This window comes from Cydia splendana, chromosome 19, assembly GCF_910591565.1.
Source record: "Cydia splendana chromosome 19, ilCydSple1.2, whole genome shotgun sequence".
Lineage (NCBI taxonomy): Eukaryota > Metazoa > Arthropoda > Insecta > Lepidoptera > Tortricidae > Cydia > Cydia splendana.
The window spans coordinates 3,574,200-3,595,075 of NC_085978.1; the positions used below are offsets into that span (position 1 = coordinate 3,574,200).

The 20,876-nt window shown below is 38.4% G+C and overlaps 1 protein-coding gene across 1 annotated transcript; it reads left to right on the forward strand.

The window, feature by feature from the left end:
- Nucleotides 1–4,671: 4,671 nt before the first annotated feature.
- On the forward strand, nucleotides 4,672–6,092 carry LOC134799752 (uncharacterized). Its single transcript, XM_063772162.1, is given in 2 exon segments — nucleotides 4,672–5,302; nucleotides 5,304–6,092. Coding segments are annotated over 2 exon segments (1,254 nt in total). The 5' UTR covers nucleotides 4,672–4,837.
- The last annotated feature ends 14,784 nt before the right edge of the window (nucleotides 6,093–20,876 follow it).

Here is a 20,876-nt window from a genome sequence, read left to right on the forward strand (position 1 = left end):
GATTCCTTACATTTTATAAAAAAAAAAATGTAAAGCAACTATATACATAAACGCAATATTTGACCGACGAAAACTAAATTTTCTTCTTTTGTCCATACTTCAAGATGGACTCTCAGTGACCTTGACGTCACGTTTACTTATCGTTTTGTTAGGAGCCGTGACTATCATTTCTGACTTTTGTATTGATTTAATGCAATGGGTCCCATATAGACATTTGATCCTAAAAATAAACCTGATCGATTGATACCATAAATGAAAATTTGTCATCTAGCCTATTAGAGCGAGGTCCGCTTTGTTTAGGTTATGCGGTTATCGTAAATCTTATAGTATGACGTAATTTATGAATAGCCCCTGTAGGACTAAAGGGTTATGTAGATTTATATATCTACATGTAGACATCAGCAGAACTTCTCAAAGGGCACTTTTTCTTGCATTCGAATCTATATCTATCTATCCCTGCCTGTGAAGCCGATGGTCCTGGGTTCGAATCCCGGTAAGGGCATATATTTGTGTGATGAACACAAATATTTATTCCTGAGTCTTGGTGTGTGTTGGGTATTTTCTATGTAAGTATGTATTTATTTATATATTATAAGTATGTATATCGTCGCCTAGCACCCATAGCTTTGTTTGCTTAGTTTGGGGCTAGGTTGATCTGTGTAAGATGTCCCCTAATATTTATTTATTTATATCGAACCTTTCTAACCATAACCTTAACCGTATAAACACCACATTGGCATGGTGCCGTTATCTCCCGAAAAAAAAACCATCCAGTTTTATGAAGACCATAAGAATAATACCAATGGCTAAGCCGCGCGATCCTTGCGGTGTCACACTTATTATTATTTATGGGCCCTTGGGGTCTGCCAGTGGGAGAAACAATAGGGATGGGAAAATGAGTTGGAGAATGGTCCTGTATACTGAAGTCTTGACTAGAGCTCAAAAACCGGGCAAGTGCGAGTCGGACTCGCGCACGAAGGGTTCCGTATCATAATGCAAAAAAAAAACGAAAAAAAAGCAAAAAAAAAACGGTCACCCATCCAAGTACTGACCACTCCCGACGTTGCTTAACTTTGGTCAAAAATCACGTTTGTTGTATGGGAGCCCCATTTAAATCTTTATTTTATTCTGTTTTTAGTATTTGTTGTTATAGCGGCAACAGAAATACATCATCTGTGAAAATTTCAACTGTCTAGCTATCACGGTTCGTGAGATACAGCCTGGTGACAGACAGACGGACGGACGGACGGACGGACGGATGGACGGACAGACGGACAGACGGACGGACGGACGGACAGCGAAGTCTTAGTAATAGGGTCCCGTTTTACCCCTTGGGTACGGAACCCTAAAAATGACCCCACGAAAGTTAAGTAAGCGCGTATGTTAACAACTGCAACTTTTCTTTAAATGTGGGATATAGTGATAAAGGGCATTTTTATTCGAACTTAAGTCATGTTTCAGTAACATAACATTTTAAACTTTCGCGTTTAAGTTAGCCGCGACCACGACCAGTGAAACCTGTATCGAAACGTCGGTAAATAAAGGTAGCAAAAAAGTTTAATTACTAATTTTGAAATTACTTTAAATGTGATGTAATCCAGAAATTAAACCTTTTTTTTGCGTTCCTCTAAATTTGTCCATGAGCCAAATCCTCAAATCCACGGATTTCACGAGTTATTTTGGGGTTATTGAAAGTTTTTGGTAACATTCTCGAGAAATTTCCGAAGAGACATTCTCGAGTTTCAGAACCGCTCGACTTTTACCCCATACCTTGGAGTAACGTGATTTGTCTGTAAAGGGAGCGGTTTTTCCGACGGTTAAGTTGTGCTTAACATATTTTTCTCTCTCGTTTCGCTTAGTAATCGGGTTTTGGATCCAATTATTTTTTATTCAAGTACCTACAACGATGGTGGCGAATAAACACACAGCCACCATCATGGTAAGCTCAAAGCTGTTATTTTAGGGCACAACAACAATGTAAAGACCAGGGTTGTCACTTCATGTAAAGATTGAAGATGTAACTCTCAACTTTGAGAATAAATTAAATTAGTTTATTTTATTAAGTACTAGCGACCCCTAGTCCCTAAAAACTGTCACTAGTAGGATGTTGATACTCAGCAAAAATATCCTTCACCATAAGAGGTACTCACAAAAAAAAACCTGAATCAAATTGATTTAAGGGCCAACTTACTATGGAAAACCGACTATGGCCTTATACACCTAAACTTTCCTCAAGAATCCCACTATTAATTGATGAAAACCGCGTAAAAATCCGTTCAGTAGATTTTGAGTTTATCGCGAACATACAAACAAAGACACAAACAGACAGACGCGGCGGGACTTTGTTTTATAAGGTGTAGTGATTTTGATTTGGACTAGAGATCCAGGGCACGGGGAAGCCGCGTAAACTGAGGGCCTACCGCGAACCACGTTCGTCGTGTTGCCTCTCTGTCGCACTTGTAAATTCGTACGTAAGTGAGACAGGGACGCAACACGTCGAACGCGCTTCGCGGTAGATCCTCTGAGGACGCCGATTTGAATCCAGCCTCCGCCGCTAGAGGGCTTTGTCAGTATCTTTTTCTTTAGTATACAGATGTATAGTGCATAATTGTTTTCCATCGTATTTTCTCGGAAACATTCGTATTTGTGATGCTACTTCAGTCAACCTCAGTACTTTTTGTACCGAGACTGACTGAAATAGCAAGACTCGTTCGTACGTTTCCGTGAAAATACGATGGAAGATAGTACATCTATTTCAGTTTACAGTGCTGGATTCACTGGCAACAAATGTCGCGCGACAGCCAGACATCGAGCGAAATTTGCCAACGGCACGCCAGTCGCGCGTATCGCAGGAATGTCCTCTAGTGTATCCCTAGCCAGCCGTGCTAGCCAAGGTGACAATCGCTATCGCTTCGACAACGAAACGCTTTGTGTCTCTCTATCACTCTTCCTTATAAGTGCGACAGTGACAGTTGCGTTTCGATCGCTACGGAGCGTTAGCGATTGGCAGTTTGGCTACGCGGCCTGGTATGGCTCACTCCGCGATTTCGTCGTGTCGCTACAAGTACATGCGGTCCACACCAATTTTGGTGTCTAACCATAGTAGTTGCCGCGCACCGCTACGGAACGGACGCCTGCTCGCGCTTGCGCCACCTAGCGGTCATACCTATCGTAATAGACGCGTTTTGTTAGACAGTGAACCTTCTGTACCTAGTACTATTATTTATTCTGTGCCCTGGCTTTATAGAATAGAATAGGATTTGTATTCTGTCGCTGCCTGACTCTGATTTATCTCTCAACGCGACAATGCGTTGTTAATACAGTATCAACGGATGCAATACATTATTGCAGGCCGCGATTTATGCACCTGTTTCAATGGATTACTTTAATAGGATGATCATGTATTTGCTATCTTTTTTATTTGTACAGTCGAGGACATAAATATGTATACATTTCTTCACCTTAACCCATTGAAATAAGGTGAAAAAATGTATACATATTTATGTCCTCGACTGTACATAAGTTAGTTAATAATAAACCTATACTGAAACACGCTCAACTTGTCAGTAGAAAAAGTCGCGAAATTCAATTTCTATGGGATGTCAACTTTTCGCGCCGACATTTTTAAAATTTGCCGCCTTTGCCTACTGACAAGGTCGCTGTGCCAGAGTATAACTACTTTACTCCTTCTGCAACGGAAAAAAAATTGACATCCTTACTAATAATACAGTAAAATTATACATTTTGCGTTTGCGTCAAATCCGGTAGTTCTGATTTTCTGCAGACTTGTTTATGATGTTGGCCCAATGAATAATCCAAGTTTGTGACCTCGAGCGCCGAACGCAACTTTGTCAAAAATCGAATAAACCGCATTTTTTTTTACATTTGGGCGATTATAACCCTAAAGTACTAGTTTTTGATAGTAACTTCCTAGGGCGTTTTTAAAGTAGACTAAATTTTCTACAATAAGACACTAGAATTGTCTCTATACATCTAATATTTTCCGAGATAAAGCCTTTCAAAATGTATAAGTTTTTCGAACTTGTATTCGTAGGCTAAGTAAGTGCAGTGAGTATATATACACTTTTGTCTCAGGCGATGCCGGTTGGCACAATTGTTTATAAGGTCAATCAAAGCTAATTTGGCCCGGTAGCCACAAGATCGTACCGCCCCTCCCCCCCCGCCTACCCCCCAAAACAGGGTTGTCAAAGTTGCGTTCGGCGCTCGAAGTCACAAACTTGGATTATTCATTGGGCCAACATCATAAACAAATCTGCAAAAGATCAGAAGTACCGGATTTGACGCAAAAGAGCCAGGTTACAAAATTCGACAAAGTTACTGGATTATAAGCCCAAATGATGGATATATAGTCTTTTTTTTAAATATAAGTATTACTTTCCTACATTTTGACATTTTCTATTAACCCATTCAGCGCAAATCGCGACACGTTGTCGTTTTGCCTCTATACGTAGCATTTTCGCTACATACCGGGAAACCCATGTTATCAGTTACGACGTTGAGCTACGACCGTAGGTCAGCGGCTTAGAGCATTTAGTAACTGGAGACGTCATGGCTGTCATTTTCTGTACGAAACAGTCTACCGATTTTTGCGGGGGAGGGAACGTCAAATGTATTGCTATTTTTGTAGTTGCAAATAAATTGCAATTCGACTATCGATGCGAACAGACGTGTTGAAATTATAATTAAATAATATACAAATTAAAATCGTGTGCAATATGCATTGACCTCGATATTGACAAACTGTGTCATGCGATGTTCTTTGCTTGTGTAGTGCAAGTAGTTATGACGTCAAAGTGTTTAAACAACTTTATTCATTATGAGTGCTAATAACAGTCCGTTTGGCAGAAGTTCCAAAATTCAGCGTTCCCCGCCATCAACACCAGTGCCACCGAATACCGGAAATGAAAATGCACAACCAACGAGCTCAAAAGACCAGACCAGTCTTGACCCGGTACCAACATCAGAGATCCAGAACTGGATGAGCACCATAGATAAATCTCTTAGTGAAATCTGCAGCATATCGACGGAAGGCAAATTGAACTCCGACCAAAAACTCAGGATCCACAATCTTTGCCGAAAGGTTTCCCACGGTTCCGCAAACTTGGCAGTTCTTTACCAAGGCCTTAAAGCAAAGGCACTCGTTAACCACTGCACTCTTCAGACGCTTCAAGGAAAACAAGACCTATCAGACAGTTTCCGAGCCCTCAAGGACAGTATCGATAACACTAACAGACCGGCCACACACGCACTTTCTTTTGCCGATATGGTGAAAACCAGTAAGTAACAAAAACTAAATTCGTCCTAATAATTTGAGCTCAGTCGCAATTTATCCTAAAGATCAGTCGAAGTCAAGCGAGGAAACGAAAAACCTAGTACAAAAAATTATTAATCCTGAAGAAATGAAACTACACGTAAGAGCGCTGCGTAAAGTTAAAAATGGCGGTGTTATCATCAGCACTGATACTAAGGACGACATAGAAAAATTGAAATTGACATTTAAAAACACATCCCCGAATCTCACCATCGATGAACCCTTCAAGCGCAGGCCCAGAGTTGTAATAGTAGGCGTACCATCGGCTCTACGGGAACAAGAGGTCTACAGTTGTTTATATGAACAGAATATAGCCGACAAGTTTCCAGACCTAACTCGGGAAAATTTCTTAGCGTCTATCAAATTAAGCCATAAGTCGGGTAAGAAAGATGCAGAGTCCTGTAACTACGTGTTAGAAGTTCCAGCCTATATACGACGAGCTCTCATATCTCAGAACCGAGCTTTCATCAACTGGTCATCGTGTCCTGTCAGAGACTTCACAACTGTTACAAAGTGTTTCAAGTGCCATTTTTACGGCCATGCTGCCAAAACATGCAAGCAATCAGAGCCCACCTGTGGACATTGCAGTAATTTAGGGCACTCGGACAAGGATTGCCCGTTTAAAGCAGAATATCCCAAATGCGCATCATGCAGTCTCTTTAAAAAACCCAATGGTCATATAACTGGAGACCCTGACTGTCCCGTCAGGAAAATGGCCGAACGACGGTACATAAACTCAATTGATTATGGGGAGGGCTAATATTTATACATGCTACTTAAAAGATTATCTGTTAATTTTAATTGTTTGTCTAAGTATACCTAACTAGTTGGTTTGTAGTTATTATCATTTGTTATACACGTATAGATCGATAATGTTTTTCATACTTAAGTATTTATGTTTGTATAGAATTGTCATCAATAAGTGCTTTATTTACCCAACAATAGGTACCTTATGTTTAATTTGCCCTACTAACCGTAAACCTATCAAAATGCAATTCTTGCCTCTTAACTATTTTTAAGGTAAACTAATAACAACGTAATAATAAAATAAACACGATCGACCTACTTTATAGAATTATTAGACACTGACACAGCAATACTTAGTGTAAGATAATTCAATACCTATTCATGTTTCTATGTTCATGATTTTAATTTGTTTTATTGTTCTTTAAATTAGTATTATTATCTCTTTGCCTGAGATACAGGATTATATTCCTAGTTCAGGCGCACGTAACAATGTACGTAAAATGTAAAAGTTCACGCATAATGTAACATTAGCAATAAGGTTTTCTCAATAAATTATTCTTATTCTTATTCTTATTCTTATATTTCTACATGATTTGTATGTCACATGTCAGTCCATACAAAAGTTTGCACCATTGTGCAAGTTTTTCGGCAGAGGGGTAAGCTCTTAAAGGCGACTCCAGTTATTAAATGCTCGCTAAGCTACGTCGGTGGGGTTTTATGAATTTACGTTAGAGTCAGACCAAGAAAAGTCTGCAGAGGATTTGATAGCCCACGCAGTGCAAGTGTTATTTTAAATGTCAAACTTCTATGAAATTTCATAATTTCATAGAAGTTCGTGGTGTATAAATAACACTTGCACTGCGTGGGCTATCAAATCCGCTGCAGACTTTTCTTGGTCCGACTCTATTTTACGAATTTTTTGTCTATTTGTTTTTACGTTAAATTTAATATATTTGCAGATTCATTTCAGCTAACAGCCTTGTATGAGAGAAACATAAATTGAGCTAAAATAAACGAAAAAAATATGTAAACCATCCCCATTACAAAACCGCCAGACGGGGCTTAAATAAATATTCCCTGTTAAAAAACTCACCTAAAAATTTAGGGATTTTTTTAAAAACCCAGTAAATCTCCCCGGAATTCAAGTTTGACAATATCAGCCGACATTAAGAGTGGGAGGGTTTTAATTAAACGTGTAAAACGGAAGAAACTGTGCGTAGACGGCTCTGGTAAACGCACTGTGGTTTTGCACGCGGCACATTATACAATTGTTACAATACCGAGTACGCTGTACGTGTCGCGCCTGTATTACACCGCCACGGCTGCTGAAATGGTGGAGTATGTACACCAGACCCGTTACACGCTGAGGGTGTTCCAGCTTCGATCGCGCCACTACGTGCACTTCAACTATTTTGTGGTGCGCGTGTCGCACCGCTGCAAGGGACCATCGAGTGCGCTGACTTCTGGCCGAAGGGTGTCTTCGGAGGTTCCGGGGCAAACTGCCGAATCTGACACAAGAGCAGACGATTCAACGGAGCTACCCCGTTCTGTCGCCAAAATAGTGTTTAGTATTTAAGTTTATGAAATTTATATGTATGTTAGCTTATAAGGTATAATGTAATACGGGCCATATTGCATGAATAAAAACAAAAAATACGAACTTGCTCCAGAATAAGATTTACGTGCATTAACAAAGAACGATATTGATAAGATGTGTCGGCATTCAGATTCGGATTCAGATTCAGAGTGTTTAATACGGTAAAAACGTACATGTCAAAAACATAAAAATAAACTCACACACACACCTAAAACTAATTAAACCTAAAACTGTACATATACACACGTCAATTAATAATGATAAGATAAAGAATTAATGATGATTATTGATAATGATAAGAATATTAATATATTAGAGTCCGTCTAAGCTAACTTTGCACCTAATTAAATAGAACAAAGTGAAAACGTGTCATTATAAACGTCACATCTACATAGAAATTTGATAATAATGATGACATTACCACACTTTCTCATTTAAAATGGCATGCAGAGTTAACTTATTGGTACGACTATCGACGCGGTTGTGCCATTTGCCTGGATAATCACATAATATGCAGTTAAAAAAAATGTATTTATTTAAAGTATTTTTAATTGTTATTCAATTAGATTTCGATGCAATGACAAAATTTCCTCCATTATCGTACCATATGAATAAATAAATATTAAATATTATAGGACATTTTTACACAAATTGACTAAGCCCCACAGTAAGCTCAAGAATGATATTCGTATTGTTTAGTAAGCATGGTTCTAATATCAAACGAAATGATATTTGTAAGATTGATTTAGTTAATTATTTTAGTAGTAGTCATTACATTTAGATTGCATGCTAAAATTGAGCCGTTAAAAAAACGTCACTAAAATCCGCCCGTCTCCCCGCTCAGTGCGTACACCTAATAATTGCGATTCAGGTTTAAGAGGTTATTTTCGCCCAGCAGCGCTTCAACAAATTTATGACGCTTCATAAAACGCTGAGCCGTCTTACAGTGCGTCTGTATTACACATAAATAATGTTCATATTAGGTAGGTACCTACTAGGCTTTATTAAACGTATATTTTATTACATCATACCTAGTACCTACCTATTTGCTACGAATGTAATAAAAAATATTATAGGTACCTAATATTACTTATTTATTTGTAAAAGAGTTATTATGGCAATGATTTTTTTGCTATTAATTCAATTTTAATTTATTTATGTATTTACAACTATGTACAAACACATGCGACTCAATGCAAGTTTTAGACAGCTGATGTAGATGGCGCAGTATAGCTTCAAAAGAACACATAAAACATATATACTTATATGGTGCTGTACAGTCACCTGCACTTACTCTTCTAAGGCCGCAAAAATATGTGACACGCTCTTAGGCTCTACAAATACGATCGTGTCAGATATTTATGAGGCCTTCGTTGTGTACGATATTATTGCAGGTGACTGTACAGCACCGTCGTGTCCTTAAGGCGCCCACAGATTACAAGTTTGCCGGACAATTGTTCCGAGCTGTCATTTTGTGTGTAACTGACAGGCTGATATCGTCCGGCGAACTGGTAATCAGTGGGCCCCTACTAGTGATCCAAAGGACTCGAGCGTTTTAGCTCTTTTTTTAGGGCTCGCCTCATTTCTTGACGCCTAAAAGGCTAAAAGCCTATTTAGCTCTTTAGCCCCCGAGCCTAGTTCTATTTAAGATCCTAGACTCTTGGGGCTAATAACCTTATTAAGGCTTGGGGCTAAAGAGCTAAATAGGCTTTTTAGGGGCTTAATAAGGTTATTAGCCCCAAGAGTCTAGGCTCTTAAATAGAACTAGGCTCGGGGGCTAAAGAGCTAAATAGGCTTTTAGCCTTTTAGGCGTTAAGAGAATGAGGTGAGCCCTAAAAAATAGAGCTCCAAAGGCTCGAGTCTTTTGGATCACTAGCCCCTACACTGTGCAGGTAGCGTTAATATGCCATTAAGTCCCTCTATATTAAATATGTATGTTCACATCGAGCAGATAGATGTTATTATGATCATTTTTTCAAAGCGCGCACCCCATTAAGTTTATCTCGCGGATGTGCTATCTCGGCGGATCTCGAGTTCCGGCGCGGTTCCACCTGCCGCGCGTTTCCATTGGCTCTTTTTCCATAAATTTACAAGTCGCAGGTTCGCCCAAATGTATTCATCTATAGGCAGGGGCAAGCGTGGCTCACTCCGCGGTTTCGTCGCTTTGTTACAGGTAGCTAAAAGTACATCCGTTCCACACCAATTTTGATGGCTAGCCATAAGCCACGCGTGGTGCTGTCGTCACCTGGCCATACCTGTCCTGATCGTAACAGACGCGTTTTGTTAGAGAGTGAGTCTTCTGTACCTAGTACTATTATTTATTATGTGGCAGGGGCACCCTAGGACCGGTTTTTCTCTGTGGACAGCAACGGAGAGTAACTCGAATGGCTGTCTGTCAGCATATTTCAGATCGGCTTGACTCTTTGGCGCTGCGTAGCAAGGCTCGGAACCGGTTTTTTCTTCATAGAAAAAATACCGGTATTATTACGTTATTTTCCGTTCTTTGGTTTATTATTTCATTTTGAATGGGACAATCTTTACGAAGTTGTTACCTAAATATGACTCAGTCCTACGTAAAGAGCATAAAATAATTAAAAATATTGGGCTATTTTGGGATTAAAAAAAAAACCGGTTCCGAGCCCTGCTGTGTCGAGATGTAGCTTTGCTCTACATTTTTTATATCGCGAACATACCTACAAACACACAAACAGACAGACGCGGTGGGGGACTTGGTTTTATAAGGTGTAGTGATAAACCACAACACTTTCCGTTACACTCATCATCATATCAGCCCTTTATCGCCCACTGCTGAGCATAGGCCTCACTTCTAGTACGCCACTTGTCCCGGTACTGAGCTAATCTCATCCAGAAATGACCCGCAATTTTCCGTTACACTGTATAGTGGAAACACGTCATGTTAAAATAACTTGCAGAAATAGAGTACATTCCATATTTTCTGCCAGACGTCGGCTTCTCATGAAATTCAAGCTAACATTTTTAAGAATTTTCTAGAAATGACTAAATTTTCATAAGAATTGTATGGCAGTTAAGTCTTTTCGAAATAATTGCGGCTGTTGAGATATTTCTATCTTACCGAATGAATAAATGATGTTTACCGTACAAATGTTACGTGTCTGCAAATGTACAGAATGCATGCAATAAGTATGAAATTACTTTCATATTATTTTCGCTTTTAAGTGGCAACAGTAACACTCTTAACTGGATGTTTAGCAAAATTGTGTCAACCCACACTCACAAACGCCATTAGAAACATAAATAATGTATGGAAATAATTACGTGATTTTTCATAGCATCTGTCTTTCCGAAATATTTTTTAGGTTTCCGTACCCAAAGGGTAAAAACGGGACCCTATTACTAAGACTCTCCGCTGTCCGTCTGTTCATCTGTCCGTCTGTCCTTCTGTCCGTCTGTCCGTCTGTCTGTCACCAGGCTGTAACTCATGAACCGTGATAGCGAGACAGTTGAAATTTTAACAGATGATGTATTTCTGTTGCGCTATAACAGCAAATACTAAAACCAAAATAAAATAATATTTAAGTGGGGCCCATAGGTACAACAAACGTGATTTTTTTTTCTGTTTTTTGCGTAATGGTACGGAACCCTTCGTGCGCAACTCCGACTCGCACTTGGCCGGTTTTATTTTGTTTTGCGTTTTTTCATGTACGAATTGTCAACTTGGCTAGGCTCCCAGATTTACGCCTAGTCTTAAGCCTTGTTCCTTAAGCCTGTGCCTTAAGTTCTTAGCCTTGGGTGCAAGGCCGTGTTTCCGCCAAGCTTTCATCTTCCGACTCAAGGGCTGTACAGTTAAATTCAGACCTTTCACTCGGAACTTGGGAACTTCGCTCCGGAAATCCGGAAGGGTGTTGCTAAAGTGTAACTGAAATTTATGGGCGGACCCTGTTCTGGGGTGAAAGGCATTGTGCATTTGTTTTAAGAACGTATGTTCTGTTTGTAGGGTTAGAAAAAACGGTAATTAAAAGTTATTAGTACCTACTAAAATGTGTTTTTTTTTTATTGCACAATGTACCTTAAACCAATTCTTTTTTTCCAATTCCAATTTCTTTCACTCTCTCATTAAGCAAAATATGAGACGAAAATACACAGACCAATATATTGGACAGATGGAATACCACCCTAAGGTATATCAGTTTTTAACCGACTTCAATTTCATAGAAGGAAGAGGTTCTGTATTAGGTTGTGGCAATTTTTTTTTTCTATGTACGTTCACCGATTACTCCGACATCCGTAGTCCGATTTGAGTAATTCTTTTTTTGTTTGAAAGGAGCTACCTCCGAGTTGGTCCCATTTTAATTTGGTTCTGTTCTGATGATGGGATCCATGAGGAATTGAGGGAACTCCTCAATTTTTAAAGGCACATGCATGCTGTTTTGGGCGTTTTCTTAAGCAACTCGAGCATTTTCTCCCGAAAACCACCAATTTCATGAAGTAGACCTGATGATGATGATTATTTTGATGATAATGATGATGATTTCTTTAAATGTAAGTATGTTCAGCGATTACTCCGGCACCTGTGATCCGATTTGAGAAATTCTTTTTTTGTTTGGAAGAAGTTACCTCCAAGGTGTTTCCGTATTATTTTTGGTTCTGGTCTGATGATGCAATCCATGAGGAATTGAGGGAACTCCTCAATTTTTAAAGGCACGTGTTAAGTGATTTCGGGGTTTTCTAAAGTAACTCGAGCATTTGCTTCCGAAAACCACCAATTTGATGTACTGCAACTGTAGCCTTACCACGAGTTTGACATTGACATATTCGCTAACGTCTTATGCGTCTAAATGTAACTTTTTATGCATCTCGCTTACACTAAGGTTAGTACGAGCGAGATGCATAGGAAGTAAGTTACACACATGATAGCGAATATATCAATGTCAAACTCGTGGTAAGCTGGTAAGGCTACTAATCGGGGGTTAGGGTTAGGAGTTAAGGGGTCAGGGATTAAGGGGTCGGGGAATGGCGGTTGAAGGGTTGCTGGTTCAGGATCGAGGGGTTCCTGGATCAGGGGTTGATGTGCTGTGAGGTTGAGTGATCAAGGGGCTGAGGGATTGGGTCAGTGGCGGGGCGGGCTGATGGATTTACTTGACAGGAATTATAATTTCCCAGACGGACTCGAGAAAATTCCTGATTCAGGGTCGAGGGGTTCCTGGATCAGGGGTTGATGCGCTGTGAGGTTGAGTGATCGGGGCGTTGAGGGATTGGGTCAGTGGCGGGGCGGAAGATGGTGGCGGATTTAGTGTAGTAGTGACAGGAATTATAATTTCCCAGACGGACTCGAGAAAATTCCTGATTAAGTAATAATTTATTAAAGCAATAGGTACACGAATTTAGTGTTAAACATGATCTTGTTTTTCATTCATGCGTCGCGCTCTTAACAATGCGTTAAAACTAAAAATGGAAAAATCAAAACTTTTTACAAAAAAAAGCAAACCGACTTCAAAAAGGATGAAATAAAATATTATCCTTTTTGAAGTCTATGCGTTACCAACTGATATGTTTGAAGTCGGTGCCAAGCTAAGTAGTAACAATACCAGTCAAAAATAATCAGCTTTATGGCTATAAATCCCATTAGAACTGTACTAGTAACTATTACAAATGTGTAAGTAATTCTGTCTGCCTCTTTGTAGCCTATTCATGGCTAAACAACTGAACCAGTTTTGGTGAAATTTGGCAAGAAGGTAAATTTCTTGAATTGTTTTATATTTTGAAATGTAGTCCTCTGGATAAGGGACGGGAAATTACTCAGTCCCAATCTCACACTTGCGTGCTATAGACTGTTCGAGCATTAGTAAGAAATGCTCTTTAAAAAATACGACGGAAAAAAAATGCATTGGATTTCCACTAATGTGCCGACAAACATGGTACAGACTGCCCCAAGAAGGTTTGATCGTGTGTTCTGAGGTGTGTTCTTAGATACAATCGACGTCAAAGATATGTTTACACTTTTGCACCTTACTCCTTTGTAATAAGGCGAAAAGTGTAAACATATTTTTAAGGTCGACTGTACCTACAGAAAGACTGGCTTGGCACCGACTTCAAACATATCAGTTGGTAACGCATAGACATAAAAAAGGATAATATTTTATTTCATCCTTTTTGAAGTCGGTTTCATTTTTTTTGTAAAAAGTTTTTTTACTTATTGAATCGTGGGTATATTTAAATGTTGACATCTCCTATTTATTTTTATCCGATTACCGCAAAGCAAAAGAATCTGTGGGCCCCTTAAAGGATTGGGCTTTGCACATAGCATGACCGGCCCGGGCCCGCACCGTGCCACTCCCGAGCCCCGGTGATGACGTAATGCTTTCCGTAGAAAACGGAGCTCCGGGCCGGCCACGGCCCGGTCTAACATGAGTCATCCTTAACACTGAAATGTTTAGTTTGATTTTATTGTCTTTAGTTTGAATTGATATTTGCGGTTAGATGTCTTTTATAATTTTAATTGGTTTTTTTTCTTGTATGTAAACAGGGCTCGGAACCGGTATTTTTTAAAAACCTTGAAATAGCCCAATACTTATTTAGAATTATTTTATGCCCTGTACGTAGGACTGAATCATGTATTTATGTAACAACTTCGTATTATTAGATTGTTCCATTAAAAATTAAATAATAAACCAAAGAACGAAAACGAACGTAATAATACCGGTATTTTTGTATGGAGCAAATACCGGTTCCCGACCCCTGTATGTGAATTCCATGTTGAAGTGTAAAAGTGCCCTTGTGACCTATTTGCTGAATAAATGTTGATGTTTGATGATGATGAATGAAATTCTATTAATTGAGTACCCCGGGACTAAAATATAATTAATAATGAACAAAGTCATTAACACCCGTGTCATTAACTTTCGTATATCTATTTATTCCGCTTACGTATGCGGCGAGTGTATTATAATTAATTAGATTAATTAATGTCTCCCTTTTCAATGCTAACGACCGAAAGGTATGATAATACACTTCCTATGTATAATACTCACTTACTTACTACGTTTTAAAGGTTGATGATTTTGAAGAGCGGAGGAGGGTAGGCCTTGATAATAAAGGAGATGCTCTAAAGGCCCGACCACCTACAGCCTTCACCTATCACTACGTTGACGGAGTCCTGACATGCCCTCGGTGTGGACGAGCACTGCAGACGAAGATTGGGTACTGCAGTAGTAGTAGTAGTAGTAGTAATCACTTTATTGTACACAACACAGGTTTACAAAAATAAATTACAGTAATGGAAGTACAAAGGCGAACTTATCCCTATAAGGGATCTCTTCCAGCTAACCTTCGATTAGATGAGAGGAAAACTCCAGTCAGGCACAGTCACATGAGGGCGCACGAGCGAGCGGACCAGATCGATTCGTTAGCGATATCTTTTTTCGAAATGCGTTTTGGCTAGGCCCCCAGCTCAGTTCCCGCTCCTAGGCATAATATAATGCAGTCGCTGTGGCCGAAATCGGCCGGGAAGGAGAAGAAGAAGAAGAATTACTACGTTATACTTACGCGAAATTGGTGTTTTCGAGTCTTCATTGAACTGATGGGCCAGTCATGTTTCACTTTTATATGTCACTAGCGACCCGCCCCGGCTTCGCACGGGTTAGACAAAACCTTTACAAATTATACACTTAAACCTTCTTCAATAATCACTCTATTGATAAGTGAAAACCGCATGAAAATCCGTTCAGTAGTTTTCGAGTTTATCGCGAACATACATACACACAGACAGACGCGGCGGGAACTTTGTTTTATGTCATATAATGTGTAGGTACCGTAAAATGGGGTGAGTAGGATTTGCGGGGAGAGTTGGATTATGAATGGGGGGAGAAGGGATGAAAGGGGGGTGAGATGGGATTTTAAGGCTACTGCTACAAAAAATAATGTATTCCGATTTAAAATGGAGCTATAGTAATACTCATAATAAAAAAAAAACAACGGGTTGCACTCCGGGAGTGCCGACAGAAGTGAAAACTCAATGACTAGTCCAAAATGTCTGTAGCACTATGTATAATTGACCCATCCTCCTTTCGATTGAAAAACTTTAGTTCCGAAATTGCTGGCCAGTGAGCTTACATTTGTAGCGTTAATTGCTTAAAATTCGAATAGAAATTGTAAAGTTACCTTGCAGACCTCGCATCTAAATATATTTGGTCATGATATTTTGAGTTTTATTCACCAGTACTGGAGTTCACTTTTATTAGCGATTTCTTCAAAAATCGCTCGAACAATCTTCCAAAATCACCTTTGTATGAAAACCCATCTCACCCCAATTACGAGGGCCTACGGGGTGAGGTGGGCTTTCCTGTTTATCGCCAGGTGGAAGTGGAACTGAAATGGAACTACCCAGAATAAAATAAAAACTAAAATACAAACGTCCGGAACACCATTCAGTTTGCATATGTAAAAATAAAATGTTATCGAGTTGTTACTCACCCCATTTTACGGTAGTGATTTATAGGTCTACCTTTTAACTGAGGCTGTTGGTAAGATGTTATGGTTAGCTACTAGCTGAAGGTTAGGTTTCATGAAGTTGATTTGTAATGTTAATTTAAGTAAAGATGGTACATCTACCTAAACCAGTTTTAGTCTCAAAACTCAGCTGCTTTCTATTAAAAAAACAGACAAGTGCGAGTCGGACTCGCCCACCGAGGGTTCCGTACTTTTTAGTATTTTTTGTTATAGCGGTAACAGAAATAGGTAGGTACATCATCTGTGAAAATTTTAACTGTCACTGTTCACTGTGGTGACAGACAGATGAACAGTGGAGTCTTAGTAATAGGGTCCCATTTCTACCCTTTGGGTACGGAACCCTTAAAATCAACGCGTATCTTTTAAGGTTCCAACCTCCTGCTAGTTAAGACGAAGTTATGTACCTACAAAAGTTGAATTTAGGCTATTTTTGCCAACTTTTATTTTGAATGAACTGCAACATTGTTAACGGGGTTTGATAATAACACACCTCTTCCTTAGAAAAATTGAATTGAAAGACTTCAATGCGTTCCAAACTATTATGTTTCATGCTTCCATTTAGCTAGGCTTAGCCATAATCCTATGATTGTGTTGGACCTAGGACTAGATCGAGGCTCCGGTCATTCAAGAATGGTACAAGACTTGTTACAATAGAGAATATTACGCGAAACTCTGCGTAGGGGGCGCCACTACCACATTCCATGACAATCTGGGGGTCTACCGCGAAAGAAAATACTACTAAGAAAATCGAAATTTCGTTATAACCTCTATATCACGCTTGCATATTCGAGCGATAAAGAGGCAGATAACTTAATTTCGATTTTCACGTTTCCCGGTAGATCCTTGTTAACAAACCGCCTTGATGCATCAATGTCATATTTTATCGTCTGTGAAAACTTGTCAAAAAACAGTTTAAGTCACAGTATGTATAAGTTACTCTATGGTTTACTATAGGCGCTAGTGCTGCTCTCTGGCGGCAGAGCATTGCAGTAATACCCACTATTGTGTAGTTACAGCAGTAGCTTAAGGCATTAAAATACGAGTGTAGAATTATGAAACGAGCTGAAAGCGAGTTTCATAAAAACATCTTACGTAATGTGTTCCAAATTATGGTTAAGGGTTCCATTTAGTTAGGCTTAGCCATAACCCTATGATTGTGTTGGACCTAGGCCTAGATCGAGGCTCAGACTGAGGCATTCAAGAACGGGACAAGACTTACAATTGTGTGCTTATAAATAGAATGATGATGGTAATAAATTTAATACGAAAACGCTTCGTACGATTTTCAATTATGTAATTAAATTATATAGTTACTACAAACGTAGGTACTAACCTACACATTGTGCCTTCGGAAACTTTTCAATATTGCAAAGTTTCCATTTGGTGAAATTCATCATATTCATATACAGGGTGTCCCTAGCCATTGGACAAAGCCGAAATGATATGCATTAGGGTATTAAAAACCAGTATACAAAGTATCATAACAATCGATGTAGCGGTTACGAAGAAATTAACAAATTACGATTTTTTACTTTGGAGCAACCTGTATGTGTTAGTAGCTCCTGAGGTAATAAATAGTATGAAACCTTCTTCGACCGTTTTGAGTATCTTTTTTATTTATGACATTAATAAGATTCTGACTTTTGACAAATGTCATCAGTGCCGCACATTTTCAAACAAATTGTCAAAAGCACTGCCAATGATTAATACAGTATGTTTCTTTTTGTTGTCGATTATTGGAAATAACTTTTGTTTGATAATTTATGTTTTTATCTTTTATTCTAATTAAAAAAATATTACCGTTAGAGCATTTCTGAGAAGTAACCCTACGTGGGATTTTAGGGTTTGTCCAATGGCTAAGGTCACCCTGTATATATATTTACGTGTGGGTGTAAAAAATATGGGTTCAAAGCTTGATTGTGCTGTAAAGAGCAAAAAATCGTTTTCGAAAAATTGCAAAAAAACTCGGTCACGATCCTTAACATACACGGACTTTTTCAGTCATAAAAGTTTTTGAGTCATAAAAGTGTTACATATATTCATACTTAATGCAAATTTTTTTTAATCCACGCTCACAAACGTCAGCTTACTTTCCAATTCCAAATACGAGAATGCTTCTGTTGGCCTCGCATATTTTTAAAAAGTTAATCTCAATAACACCACCAAGTGTGATGGGCACCTTTGCACCCGGTACAGCTCGCGGAGGTCTTTTAGATTAAATATTTTAATATTTAGATATATTAAAGTTATTTTTGTATGATTTTTTATATACCATTTACCTTTTATTTACTAAAAAAACAACACTTCTTTTATATTTAAAAGGTTTCTTTCAAGTCCATACAGAATATTATATATTTAAAATGTTTCTTACAAGTCCATACAGAATATTTTGAAAATGTACGTGTTCTATGGCGGTAATGTAGGCGCCGGGGTCAGGGGTTCCCATCCAGGTGGAACTGAAAACACCTGCTTTGCATACAATGCCGAGTACCGTATAATGTCGCTGTGATATCGGTGGATAAGGATTTCGTTCAAATGTGTCTATTTTATAGGGTGACTGCTGTAGTTATTGCCCACTCCATAGTAATTGGCCACTCTTAACAATAAGACTTCTATTCATTGATGTGCGTACTTTTGCAATGGAGTATTTATGTACAAACACCTTTGATATAAGAATACTAACGTAGAGAATAAGATAATGAGCTATTATGTTACTAACAATGTAATAAGAATATTAGTTATTTGAAATAAATGATTATTGAATTGAATCTAATACCTTTAAACGAGCAATTCTTGTATATTTATTTATTTATATATGTATATTTCGGGGATCTCAGAAACGGCTCTAACAATGTCAATGAAATTTAGTATTTCGGGGCCGAAAAATCGATCTAGCTGGGTCTTATTTCTGGGAAACGCGCATTTTTGAGTTTTTATATGTTTTCCGAGCAAAGCTTTCCGAGGCCGTCCCAGATATTTGACATATATCTAAGGCCGTCTTTACGGGCACTAGGAATGGTCACTATTTTGTATGGGATTTTGAACAGCGCGCCAACTGGGACGTTAAACTCAAAATCCCATACAAAATAACACTTAACGCAAACGCGTACGTCACGCTATCGAATAAATGTACACTACGGATAAGTGTCAGTCATGTGAGCGATTTTTTTAAGTCGAAAATGTGCGTATGTTTCAGTTAAATAAATTTTACATCCTTGAAACAAATGTGGGTACTAAGAGCTTCGTGTATGTATTATATTCCATCGTTGTTTCAAGTCATATTTTTAGCCATTTCATAAAAACACTAAAATTGCTAGCCACTGTGACATACAACTTGAAATCCAGCCTGAAGGGAACACATACAGGGTGTTAATTTATTTTGGAGTTTTGTGAAAGTGTCAATGAACTTCAAAAAGATAATAATACACCCAAGCTAAGAACAATGACAATGGGAGAATTTCATGGAAATTTTTGCTATCATTTCTTTTTCTTCGTTTAATGAAGGCTGGTCAGTTAAAAGAAAAGTTTTTTAAGAAGCTGGCGTTTTTCATAAACGTCTCTTATTTTCTCTCTCATCTGAACTTTTTTAATTTTAATTTTATTGTAATGTAAAATAATTTAAACTATATGCCTAAAGTAAACGATATTTTATTTAAAATGTTTATACGACAACGGTTTCACTCACTTGAATTTTTTGTCGTTATTGGCGACATGTTTCGGGCCCGTCGAGGGCCCAAGTCAAGTGAGTGGAACCGTTGGACGTCGTATAAACATTTTAAAATATGTCTCACGAAAGTTTAATATCGATATTTTATTTTTTATTTAACAGAAGTTTGATAAGTTTTAGGAACGAGGGGGTTAAACTTTATTTCAATAATTAAGGCTAGTGGCTTAGCTGCAAGACTGCAGCGCGATATATTCCCAATTTAATCTAGTATTTTACTTATATGTGCCATTTTCAACCAAAATGGTACTAATTGTCGGTTGTCAATAAGGCTCTATTTCCACATACCTTCAATTTGAAATCAACCTTAACGACAACAGACAATGTGGTACGTTTTCAACCAAAACGTCACATATTGTATCAAATATGCTTACACCTTACTCCTTTGTAAACATATGTTACCAAAAAGTGTAAACATATCTTTGACGTCGACTGTACAATACAGTTTCCATCTAAACCATTTATAAAGTAAACATAATCTCGCTGATCTCGCCGAGCGAACTAAAAAGCTATACAGCTATAAATAACATTGTAACTATGCGCCCGATTCGGATTCAAAAGTTGTTACGGATTTGAACTGGTTTTGATACGACTTTAACGATCTTGGTGATTTTCGTGAATCTCACGCACAACTTTTGCTTTATAGGCCAATTCGAACTCACACATCAGAATGATATATTATTAGAATCATGTTGTTTACATTTAAAGTAAATTAAATATCTGGGGGCACGGCCGTGCCCCCGCCAAGACGAGACAAAGGGCAAAAGGCAGTGCATATCTTTTCTCGGCACGTTTCGTCGTATTTTTCATATTTTCAGGCAACTAAGGCCCATAGATATACATACATTTACACACTTATTTATTTATCGTATGGCTTCGTTACATACATACATACATACATACAATAATAATACGTTTATGGCAAAAATTAAATTTTTGGTACAAGCTTTTATCGCTGACTGTACTTTTCTTACGACAGACAACTAATA